Source organism: Bombus pyrosoma, linkage group LG4, assembly GCF_014825855.1.
Source record: "Bombus pyrosoma isolate SC7728 linkage group LG4, ASM1482585v1, whole genome shotgun sequence".
Lineage (NCBI taxonomy): Eukaryota > Metazoa > Arthropoda > Insecta > Hymenoptera > Apidae > Bombus > Bombus pyrosoma.
Genome location: NC_057773.1, coordinates 1,386,612 through 1,397,933, shown reverse-complemented (window position 1 = coordinate 1,397,933; position 11,322 = coordinate 1,386,612). Strand labels below are relative to the sequence as shown.

Here is an 11,322-nt window from a genome sequence, read left to right as displayed (position 1 = left end):
CGTTATATAATGGTCGAAATCGATATGGAACGATGCACCTTTTACCAGCAGCTGGAAAGCAAGGCTGGTGAAAGAGAATTGCCAGCCTCTCGGTCTTTGGAGCAGCTCGAGAAATATTTCTCGCTACCAACATAATGACCTTTTTCTAGTAAGAAATGGATCTTTTTAAATTTATCACGATGAGTAATAAACGTGTGCGAACACGGCTCGTAGCTATCGTGTTATCTTTTATCTAATCGCAGGCAAACATGGCAGTTTCAATACATACATAGAAGGGAATAAAAAATTCAATTACTGCCTTTATACATTTAGAAGAGGAGATGAGCGTGTTGTTCGCTATTATCAACGAACGATGAGTCTGCGCGCGTGATTACTCATCGATGATAAAGAAGTTAGCACGGCGTGTGTCGCAGATGCTCTTGTTTCCTTCCAAAAAGGCAAAAGGTTTTGTACATGACCTTTGCGAAAATGAATGTAACGTCCAGATAATTACATATGGTAGTAAAAGTATCGAGTTTTTATTAAAATACAATACAAAATCTAAAACGGCCAGAAGCTTTTTTCGTGTGTGTCGTGATTACAGAATAGAATTACAACTAGACGATAATTGCACTTGATCGAAACACGCTAATTTACGCTTCGTAAAATGTATTACACTTGATCGGCATAAATCATTGGCGCCCGTGGCAATCTTAAAAACAAGTAATAAACAAGTAGAAAACTTAACGCCTTTCTCCACGAGTTTGGCACAAAAATAGCATTCAGAACAACAGGAACATCGGTATTGGCGATAAAATTATTATTTATCGTACGCTAATCAACGTATGTTAGGCTGACCTCAGACTACACTAATATACCTATATATATATATATTGTCAATATTTCATGGTTCTCAACTAAAAGGATCAAATATATTGTCAGTACAATATTGTTAATTCACGAACAGCTCTTTCGTTGAAAACCCTGAAATATCAACAATATTATCGATTGTCTGAGAGCACCTTTAAACGACGGCCGCAAAAGTTGGCACCTATTACCCTATTAATGCGACTCGCCGTCTCTGTTCGTTTATACTTATATTCATGAGCATGAACGATGCTTGCAATTCGGTAATTGCTTGGTTCTGTCGACGTATCGAATCATTCGTGTTACGAAGACCGAACTAATCGTATCTATTGTTATTTGATTCGAGTTCCATTAATAAAGGTTAATTAAAACATCGTTCATGACCTCTCCGCTTTTATCAGTCTTACGTTTGATTTTTGTTGAATAACATAAAGGTATGGAATGTATCGTTGGATTGATCTAGCTGTCTTTTTTTTTTTACCATTAAATTGAGGTACAAACGTGCAACCTTTTGGTCTAAATAATAGGAAATCACAAGGTCCCTTAGCTGAAGGTGATATGTACGAAAATATTTCAAAGACTCGTGGACTCGAAACGTAACTCATACTACGCTATAGAAGATCTCTATTTCCTATGACGCATAAACCATTCCATAGGAATTCGATCCATTTTGTCTAAAATCCTAAATGTTTGAATCCAGTTAATTCGCGCGATTGATACGGCGTTGCGTTCAAATACTTTGACACTTTGTCGTAGTAGGAGAATCCTCCGATTGTTAGTCGCATCGACGCCACCCGTCGAACACGTTTAATCCTAGTCGATCGACTAAATCCATTGCTAAACGTTTTCTTTCCTCTCCTTTATTTTTGATTCTGAAGCTTCGGCTGTAAATCCGTGTTGAAGCATTCGATCGAATTAAAGTATAATTTACGATCGTTTCTGACGTGTACATCGTCACTACCGTTGCTCTTATCCAAATAAATCAGTTCTGATTTGTTCGCCGAAGCCGTTGCTGTCTCTAGTTTGGAATTCTGCAAACATCATCACGATTCTTACTGCTTTAAAAGTCGCGAACGATTTGAATTCGATGTTTAATCGTAGGTTACCTTGTCGCCAGCCGCCGAGTTTGCGCGTTGCTTGTTCAAGAGGTATAATATCGCGATCGTGAAGACTATAAGGGATCCCACGAGCACCATAATCGCGCCAGCGTATATGAATATATTTGGCAGAGATAGGAGCTTTTTTAACTCGTTGACGAACTTGTCAGTGGCCTCGACTTCCAACGCGAACCACATCACTGGGAAATAAATGGTCGGTACGGATCTGAAAAGCCTAAATAGAAGTCTACCATGAACGTCTGTCGTCTTGTTAGATCTATTTTGTTGTTTATTTCGCCCGTTCTTCGGTCTAAACGTTAGCGACATGAGAATCGAATGTTCGCTCTGATTGTTTAATTATTGGAAACGTACTTACGACACAGAATATAACGGTTCTAGCAGCACGTTGATCTGCAACTTAGCAGATACTTTCAAAGGAATGCCGGTTTTCTGAAAAAAAAACATTTGATTATTTGCGATTGATACGCGCAGATTGGAAACGTGTTATTCTATTATTTCGAATCTTTCGACACGTGATTGCCGTGACAGTTCCGATCTAACGATAAAGAACAATCGATTGTAAATAGGTGATCTAATAACAATAACGGTGATTGCTACGTCGTGGACGATAAACGACGATAATGACCAAGTATGTCCGATATCGACGTGTCGCGTGGCATCGTACGTAAGGAACTCGTATCGAGGTCGTTGCAGATGTTGCAATGTTCTCTCCGAGGTCGAGTACGTGAACAGAATTTAGTCGATGGGAACATGCAAGGAAATAAAGTAGGAAATAGTACGGTAGTGGGGAAATTCTAAAAATTCGAAGATGGTTGAGCTCGTTGAACGTATTTACCGGCTCGAGCGTGATGAAGAAGTCATGTTCCTCATCGGGATTAAGTCCGGTGACTTGTTCTTTGAGACTAGGATCGGCTCTGTTGAAATGAGGTAAGCTGGCAAACACAGGAGCGCCATAACGACAGGCGCTTACGTTCAGTAGACCAGCAGGAGTGCATTTTCCGTTGCAAAAACAGTTTCCTATGTTTACTACGTCTGGGTCTTCTTCCGGGGCATTTGTGGCCTCTGCCGAGTGTTCGGCCTCGAAAAAGTCCTCGGTCGTGGTAGTTTGCTCGAAATATTTGGCCTGGTCGTGAGGGTAGCGTCGTCTCGTATTGTTTCCCAACGTCTTCTCGCTAAGATCGTATCGGTAGCCCTCCAGGCCCATGTGATCGGTTGTCTGCGAGTACTCGAACGTCAACGGCCTGTGAAGAACGGAAAAGGAAGCGATCGTGATCGATACGATTCGGAGTCATAAGGGACGCGATCATCGTCACGTTTGCTCGGAAGCGAACAACGGCAAACCTATTGACTCCACCTACGGAGAAGCTATCGCGTAAACGGGATTACCGGATGATCCAATTTACGTGTCTCGAAGGTTAATGAGGGAACTTGTGAATGAAAATTGTCTAAGGTTCAACGACGCTTAATTTGCCGCGAACAGACGAGAGTAATTAGCGAGCGGGGGCGCCCGCCACGCGATTCTTTCCTTTGACGGGCGCCGCAACTGACCTGCATAGGTCACCGCTGAACATGACAATCTCATCTTTCTGTCGATACGGCGACCAGAATTCTCCAGCGCTTCCTTCCACCACGTTGCACGGGCTTCTAAAGAATCTAGTCGTGTCTTTGTAGTTCCATTTCCTCAGGATCCCAAAGTCGTCGATGTTTTGGGCCCCCGTGTCCATATTGAAGTGGCCATCGAACATCGTGGAGCCGTTTCGCTGAAAGCGTAACGTGATGGATGATGTTATTAGTACCGATATCTCGAAAGATCGAAATCTGTCGTCGTTAATCGAAACTCAGGTGGCGTTTGATAACGGAACGATAGATAATTATAAATTGTTGTTTTCTATGATCGAGTAGGCATACAAACGAAAATTCGTCGCGACGATTTTATTGCTGAACGGCCGTTATCGAGTGGCGTGCACTCTTCAGGATTTACGACGCAGGGAAAAAGGGAGAAAGAAAGGTCGCCTTGGCGCGTAGGTGGGATTAGTTCGCCGTAAATGTTGCATGCGTGACGTAACAAATTAATACATAATACGCCTCCCATTGCTTTTCATTCGTCATTTAGCGACCTACACGTGACCTGTTCTATTCAGTACCAATTTAAGTCGCGCTGCGAATAATTTATCGTCGGCTGCAATGCCGTTGCTACAACAGCGCAAATCGCATCTTCGACCTTCTGCGCGTCCTCGACACGATTAAATAAATAATTTTAGCTATAATTTCTACTTTGAGATAAGTCGTTAAACGTTCAAATAATCCCACGGATTTTCCACGAATTATTTACTCTCCAACGTACCATGTAGAACCATCCGAATTTGTCAAAGGGTGGAACATCCTCTCCCATTCCGGCTGCCATTTTTCCAAGCTCAATGAGCGTGTCGTCGTAACCTTTGAATAGCAGCTGATCCACTGTCTTCGTGGTATGCACGTCCAACGACGACAACATCAGCGACAGGGTGGCTTGCAGCGCTCCATCCCAGTATCGTACTTTGTGTTTCGCTGACTGAAAGAGAAGAAAAAACGATGGATGTTTACGGTATCTAACGTAGTTTTTTACCAAAAAGGTTTACTCACGATCGCGACCGTGTTCAGTTGTGTGATGCGGTCAGTCAAGGAACCATTGGTAAGCTCCGGTACAAAGTACCACCATCGTCGGTTGAAGTAGCTGACAGTGTGGTTCTCAGGGTGAAACACTACGTTTGCTTTTTGCCTGATCTCTCTGAAATTTCGATGTTCCAGTGTGAATCACGGGAACGGGAATTATTTTCGCAAAGGAAGCAATACGCACGTGGAATCGTAACGAATCACGCGCCTATTACTTTTTATCTGTGATGGGTATAATTTTCTCTGCTGCTTTTTGTAATCGAGTTACATCACGACAGTTAGTTGCAAATTGTCGAGCAAGTTTCAATAAAAAGTGTTCGTTTTTCCGAGAGCGCTCAATTTGGAATCGTTTGAACGCGTTACACGTTTCCATAACGCTGTTTGCTTATCGTCCGAAGCGGAAATAAATAATAACAAAGCAGATAAATAATAACATACTGCCCTAGCAGTACGTATCCGGTGCACGGAAATCAGGCGGGAAAATGGCAAATAGCAACGCGCGTGTTGCTCCAAGTCGTGGTGGCTGCCAAGAGATCTTCAATTAAGCGATGCGTCCGTGATTAGAGAGCCGTGATTTGGTGCTTTAGCCTATATATGCTTGCACATTTCGTTGATTAGATTTGACGCGACAATTGCTGCCCGCTAAGTGTATGAACTCGCGGATGCACCTTGCAGCGGATCTAATCTTCGCTTATTGCTAGCAGCGCAATCTTTGTTATGTAATCGTCTCGAGATTAGGACGAAATCAACGACAAGCAAGGAGAAGCTCACGCGTCGACCTTTTCGATGACTTCGTTGCAATCAAATCGGCCAATTACTTCCGTCTCGCGATCGACCAACTAAAATGTCAATCTTCGCCGGAATCAAATCGCTTCCACATCTTGTTGCATATTTCTAAATATAGTTTTGACTGAGTTATACTCGCGCTTGCATTCCACAGGCCGAAATCTGACACTTCAACGCATACTCCAACTCATTTCATTTGCTACTCATTTTTATTCGATGAGAATTCTCGAATTGATGAAAAACCGGTTGTCAAAGGTTGCACGAACCACGTATCGTCACGCCCTAGTTCGCGTTCGTTCACGTACCATCGGGAGAAAGCAATTAAACGAGCAATTGTTTTGTGTAACATTTAGATCTTCCTACGCTAGCTTGGTGACCCGTCGACCGGTCGAGTTTTCACCGTTCATTAAGATGTCAATATCGTGAGGTTAAGTAGTATGCCCGTTTTTTATCTTGATTAGGTCGCCGATTAGGAGTGCCCTCGTGGAAGGTGACTTCGAGTCTCCTTCTCGCGTTCGACGTATCGACGTGGGATTTCTATTCGATATGAACACAAATTCAGCCAATTTGCGTCATCGATACATCTAGATGGACTTGTAATTTTCGTGATTATAAGTACTGTGTTTAGTATCAGTTTGTATTGAGTGGCAATTCAATGTTACGCAACAATTTCCGCTTTGATCACACCGTCGTTTTTTTTTTCTTTTTCTAACGATTCTTCGATTTCCGTGACAGCACGAAACAAGCCTGATATTTAATTGATGCTGAAAAGAGAATACCGTTTCCCGCTGACGACGTCATGTTCCTGTTATTATTGCATCGAGGTTTTCGTTATTATCAGTGTAAATGCTGCGTTAACTCGAAATTTGTCGTTTTCTCGACGCCTCCGCGAAGATTGTTAATTCGAAAGCTTTATGTATTCGACGAAACATACCGAAATACGTAAGGACCAACTTCTTCGAGGTTCGGCTTCTTTCCAGGTGTCTTCAATTCCTCTGGATTAGTCCAATTGAAAAACCAAATTTTGAAATACATGGGCGGCAAGCTACTCGTGTCGTTCCATACTTCGAACGCTTTCGAACTTGGCGTCAACGGCATTTCCTGGTAACAGAATAAACTTTTATCGTAGCAGTATCATTACGCATAGTATCAAAGTTCATTACATCCATTCAGCTATGAAATCGGTTAAATCGCTATGAAATCAGTCATTTGCTCGTAAACGAAGCATGCGTCCCACAAAAGTGTAATATGATCGTAAATAGGTCTGCAACCGAATCGTACGCTATGCACGTTCTTTCGCAACGAAAAATTATACGTCTAGTGTAACTCTAAAGAGATATGCCAATTCAGTGAACAATCAACCACTTTTCCAATCGTGTTGGGAACAACGACGAGACACAAGTGAGACTATCGACTAGCCTATTTCATCCCGAACGCGGTCGTCGAAAAAATCTCGACTACTAGACAACTTTGTCCGTTCTGTTTTGTGCAGATTGTCTATGACGAAAGGTTTCGACAGACAGAGAGCCTCCGTGCCGGCAATCAGACATATAAACGATATAGAAATAAAATCGCGTCAGTTAAACGAATCGCGAGATAATCCAGAATCGCGAGGCTATCCGACCAATTCTCGCATAGAAAGAATAAAGCGTCCCGGCTATATTTTACGTTAGTCTCTGGTAAAAATAAATCGTGTTCCAAACTAACTCGGCAAGAACAGCGAAGAAACGTATAGTCACGTTGTTGCAGCGTGTGGTAATCATAAAAGCACCAAGAAGCACTTCATTTATTTAAACGATTCAGATCGATATATTTTATCGCGAGAAACGGACGAAATTGCGTCACTAACTGCACGAGTATGCAAATTAAATGTAAAACGTGTATGTAAATTAAAATGCTCGGTTCGACGAGCAATGATCCATTGACACCTACCTTTTGCAGAATGTAATGAAAAATTGATGACGAGGAGAAATAGAGGACCGTGCCAGAAACGATCAGCAGGACGCCGAAAAGACCAAGGCCAAGAGATTTGATAGTCCAAGGCCTCATGATGACGGAAGCTTGTGTATACGGAAAATCGTTTCTTGGTTTCTCAGCATGTGTGCATCCGACGGCCGCGGTCAATGTGTTTGCCGATTAGACCTACACCTTGTCACTCTTCCGACTGTTATGTGTTTTTCTACGTCGCGAAGCCTGAAGCAAGATAAAACCTATCTAATCAGACAGTCACCGAACCACGTTTTCCACGCTCTCTTTCGTCTTGTTGTCTAACCATACATGCATCACATATATACATTTGCCATGTACGTTCTACGTGATGTTTCTCGTTTGGGCCACAGAAACGATGATATTGCCACTTTGTAAATTGCAAGAGAACGTGATTGTCTGGACCGTAAAGCCAGTAAGAGTAACGTAAACGGTTGCTCGAACGTTTAGCTCTCCAGTTTGGGTTAGGTTTGGGTTATGGTACCTAAATTATAGTATGAAAGACTGCCTACGGTCATAAGATGCATTACCCTACCGTAATTTGGCTTTTTCGACGATCCGAATGGCAAAGTTTATCGGCGAATAACGCTCGAAAACAGCATCATTTTAGTTCGTGCTCCTCCTTTTTTGTTAAGAAAATGAAAGAAGTAACTCGCCAATGATACTGTGTCGTATAAATTGGAGTGTTTCGTGGAACAATTTGGGTAGACCTCTTGTTTTGCGTCATTACGTGTCGTTCGTTTTTTATTCCCTTTTGGCAGCTCATCTTTGACCTACTTTACTTTATTAATTTGTTGGACGCTCGATCTTGTCCACACGATGATTTCATCGTAACAAACGTAACATATAATCCGTCTTTCGCTCTTCTGATATTAAACAGTATGATGTAATCCACGTTTAATGAGTTTATGTAACCCAGGAAAAAATACGGTACAAATGATCGATCGCGCTAATCGCGAAGAAAACGCATCGAAGATTTTGTTTGAAAAGTCGGGTATTCCCGTTCACGTGTTTACATACTTGATCTATGCAAATGATTATTCAGATATTGACGATAGTCAAATAAAAACATCACCTTTTTCGAAAACGAGGAGATGGGAAATATATATGTCGCGACAACGATATCGTTTGAATAGTCGACGAGATTTTGAAACGTGATCCTAAAAGTTGTAACTCGTACCACGATACATACACAGCGATTCGACGTGAAAACATGCAATTGACAGCTTTGCTGATACTGCGTTTTCTTCAGATAATTTTATTATTCGAATGCATGCGTCTTTTGTGAAATAAAATGTTACGAGACAATCGCAATAATAAATCGTTCCCGAGCGTTGCAATTAACTTCAACTATCGTTTTTATCGATAATTTTTGTACAGAATTCGTTAAAAATCAAGCGAGTAAAAATTACGTGCCAGGTTTCAATTTATTACAGATTTATACGATATGCTTGGCCATGACCCGCATGATTCCATAAATTTTGTGTCATACAGATACATTTACTATTAGTTTAGCCGAATGTTTCTACATTGTCGTTTTTAATTGTGTCAACGTCACCACCTTAGCGCTACTTGTAAAAAATCGGGGGTAAAGGAGACACATTTGCATTCATATAAGAAACGAATTTGTAGCAAATGCACGTATATTTTTCGCGTACTCGAAATCATATCCGCAAACGGTTTCGCGAGGCTGGAAAATTTTATAAAATCTCGAACTTAAACGCATGCATTGGGCGTAACAAATAGAGGGACGATAGCGGAGGTTTAGTCGCACGTTTTGTCGCGTATCCGCTCGTATCCGTCCATATCGCATTGATGTAGGAGCACGAGTAATGGGAGGTTATTTATCGGTTCACCGTCCCGTGGTGTCCACCGCGTTGCTCCGACAAAAGACGCAAACGAGTGTGTTCTTATCGTTGGAAGCGCCAATGGACTGCCACCGTCTCCTCTTCGTTCATCGATATCTCTTGACCTTTAATTCCTTCCCGACCGAATTTCTTTTTAGCGCATCGACGTCCATCAACATACAGTATCACGCGCATTACTTTATAGATCAAAAATAACATAGAAGTAGCAATGGGATCATTAATTTTTCTGCCTTTTTCCGAGCAAGGGTCTCACGGGTTATGAATGAAGCGGCCTCGACAACTATCACGGTTACGACGATCGTTACAATTGCGGATTTTCATTGTACGTGTTCGACATTCCACATATCGCGCGATTAATTGTTTTGTTGTTCGTCCTTGCGATTGAGCGACCAGTAAGTAATTGTTTCCTTTAAAGATAAATATTTATATTAGATGGATATTACGGTACACGTGTAAACCGATTAAATTTAAGCCAACTATCCTCTATCCTCTTGAGAAACGATGTACATTATTTTAGCTATCGTTCACGGGCGCGAATGAACGAAAAATAAGCCTAACGCGACGCAAAGTCTAATCGGAATATCTTGTGAGAATTTTAGCATGGGACTGTGCTTTGCCACGCAACGTTGCTCTTTGAGACTCTGAAAGATGAGTAATCTTCCGACAAACACCGACTACTATATCTCCAAACGAGAATGAAACGTGGCGATGATATGCGATTGACTTACTTGTTTCACGTAGTCCACGGTGTACGTTCGATTACTTTCACTATCCACGATCTAGACGAAGACTTCTTCAGTCAAGAAATTACTAACGAGATTATAGACCAAGCTCAATCACCTCGACTCTAACGTGTGATACTGTATACAGCACGGTTGTTACTGCCGCGTCCGATGAATCAACAGGCTGCATATAATGTGACTATTGGCCGCATCCCCTCCACTTAGGGAGACTTCCCTCCTTTGCTCACCAATTCGGACCCTCGTCATCCCGCCTTACTCCTTCGAAACCTCTTGAAGAATTTTCTCCCTCTTAAAAGCGACGTCGAATCGTTCGTTCGTATATACTAGAGACAAGGTCTATTATCCTATGATCGAGCAATAGTTTGGCTTCTCTCCAAACCGCGTCGCGGACCCACGAAACCAATCCAATGGTGGTTTCGTCGTCAACTAATTATAACACGTGCTTGCGCTATCATTACACGTGTCAGGTGTTGCAAATGAAGCGCGTTTGCGATAAAAGGAAGTAATTCGTAAAAGTCGCGGATATAGAGCACGAGTGCTCGCCGGTAATTGCTCTCTCCGTTTTTCGCTGCTCAAAACAGATTAACGTACAAAATCGATCTTCGAAACGAACGCCATTTTTTCCACACGAACGTTTCAATTTTCGATGCAGACGCAATTCAGCCAATTAGTCGAACTCGTTTGTCCTGGATAGTTGAATAATATAAAGGCAACTTTTGCAGGAAAGTTCAGATGCTCAATGCGTCGAAGCTGATTTGGGCTAATAGGATGATCTTGACCTCACGTGATTGACCAATGCCTTACGTGGCTGTTATGCAATGGTCTTTTTATTGAATATTTTATCGAAATGCGTTTTGTCAACCATACGCAACATTTTCCTCGTTGTCACGTAGATTGATAACGCGTGAGCACCTCGAATTGATATGCCGAAGCATATTTGAGGAACACCGTGCATGAAAAACGTGGTGAAGATTTATTTACCATGGGCGTTGGAGCATAGTCGACGCTGCTGATATCTTATCTTCCGATGCAGTTGTGTGAAACGGAAAACAATCTTCGAACAAGACACTCGACTTATTTTACATCGTTAAATCTTAACGACCGACGCCAATCGAATTCTTGCCGTGGTACATGTTCGAAAGAAAAGCGTACGAATCGCGATATACCACGATACCGAGATCAACTCGGCTGGCTATACGTAAGTACGTAAGTGTTTCGAACGACACTCGACCTAAAACTGGTGCCAAGCGTGTCAAAGGGGCTACGTTCGCGACAGGTAGTAAGCCACAGAAGTGCCTCATCACCCCGTCTAAACCCTCCGCC

The 11,322-nt window shown here is 42.2% G+C and overlaps 1 protein-coding gene across 2 annotated transcripts; it reads right to left on the bottom strand.

The window, feature by feature from the left end:
• Nucleotides 1-489: 489 nt before the first annotated feature.
• On the bottom strand, nucleotides 490-10,156 carry LOC122566666 (protein croquemort-like). 2 transcript variants are annotated; one of them, XM_043724259.1, is made up of 10 exons: nucleotides 9,985-10,155; nucleotides 7,335-7,595; nucleotides 6,337-6,503; nucleotides 4,587-4,731; nucleotides 4,309-4,515; nucleotides 3,513-3,724; nucleotides 2,800-3,205; nucleotides 2,320-2,393; nucleotides 1,953-2,178; nucleotides 490-1,877 (listed from the first exon to the last, which is right to left on the bottom strand). In XM_043724259.1, exons 2-10 carry the CDS (start codon nucleotides 7,449-7,451, stop codon nucleotides 1,707-1,709), a joined length of 1,725 nt encoding a protein of 574 aa, XP_043580194.1. In that variant the 5' UTR covers nucleotides 7,452-7,595; nucleotides 9,985-10,155; the 3' UTR covers nucleotides 490-1,706. The 2 variants fall into 2 exon arrangements, with proteins under 2 accessions (XP_043580194.1, XP_043580195.1); XM_043724260.1 differs by lacking the exon at nucleotides 7,335-7,595 and having other exon boundaries at nucleotides 9,985-10,156.
• Nucleotides 10,157-11,322: the final 1,166 nt, after the last annotated feature.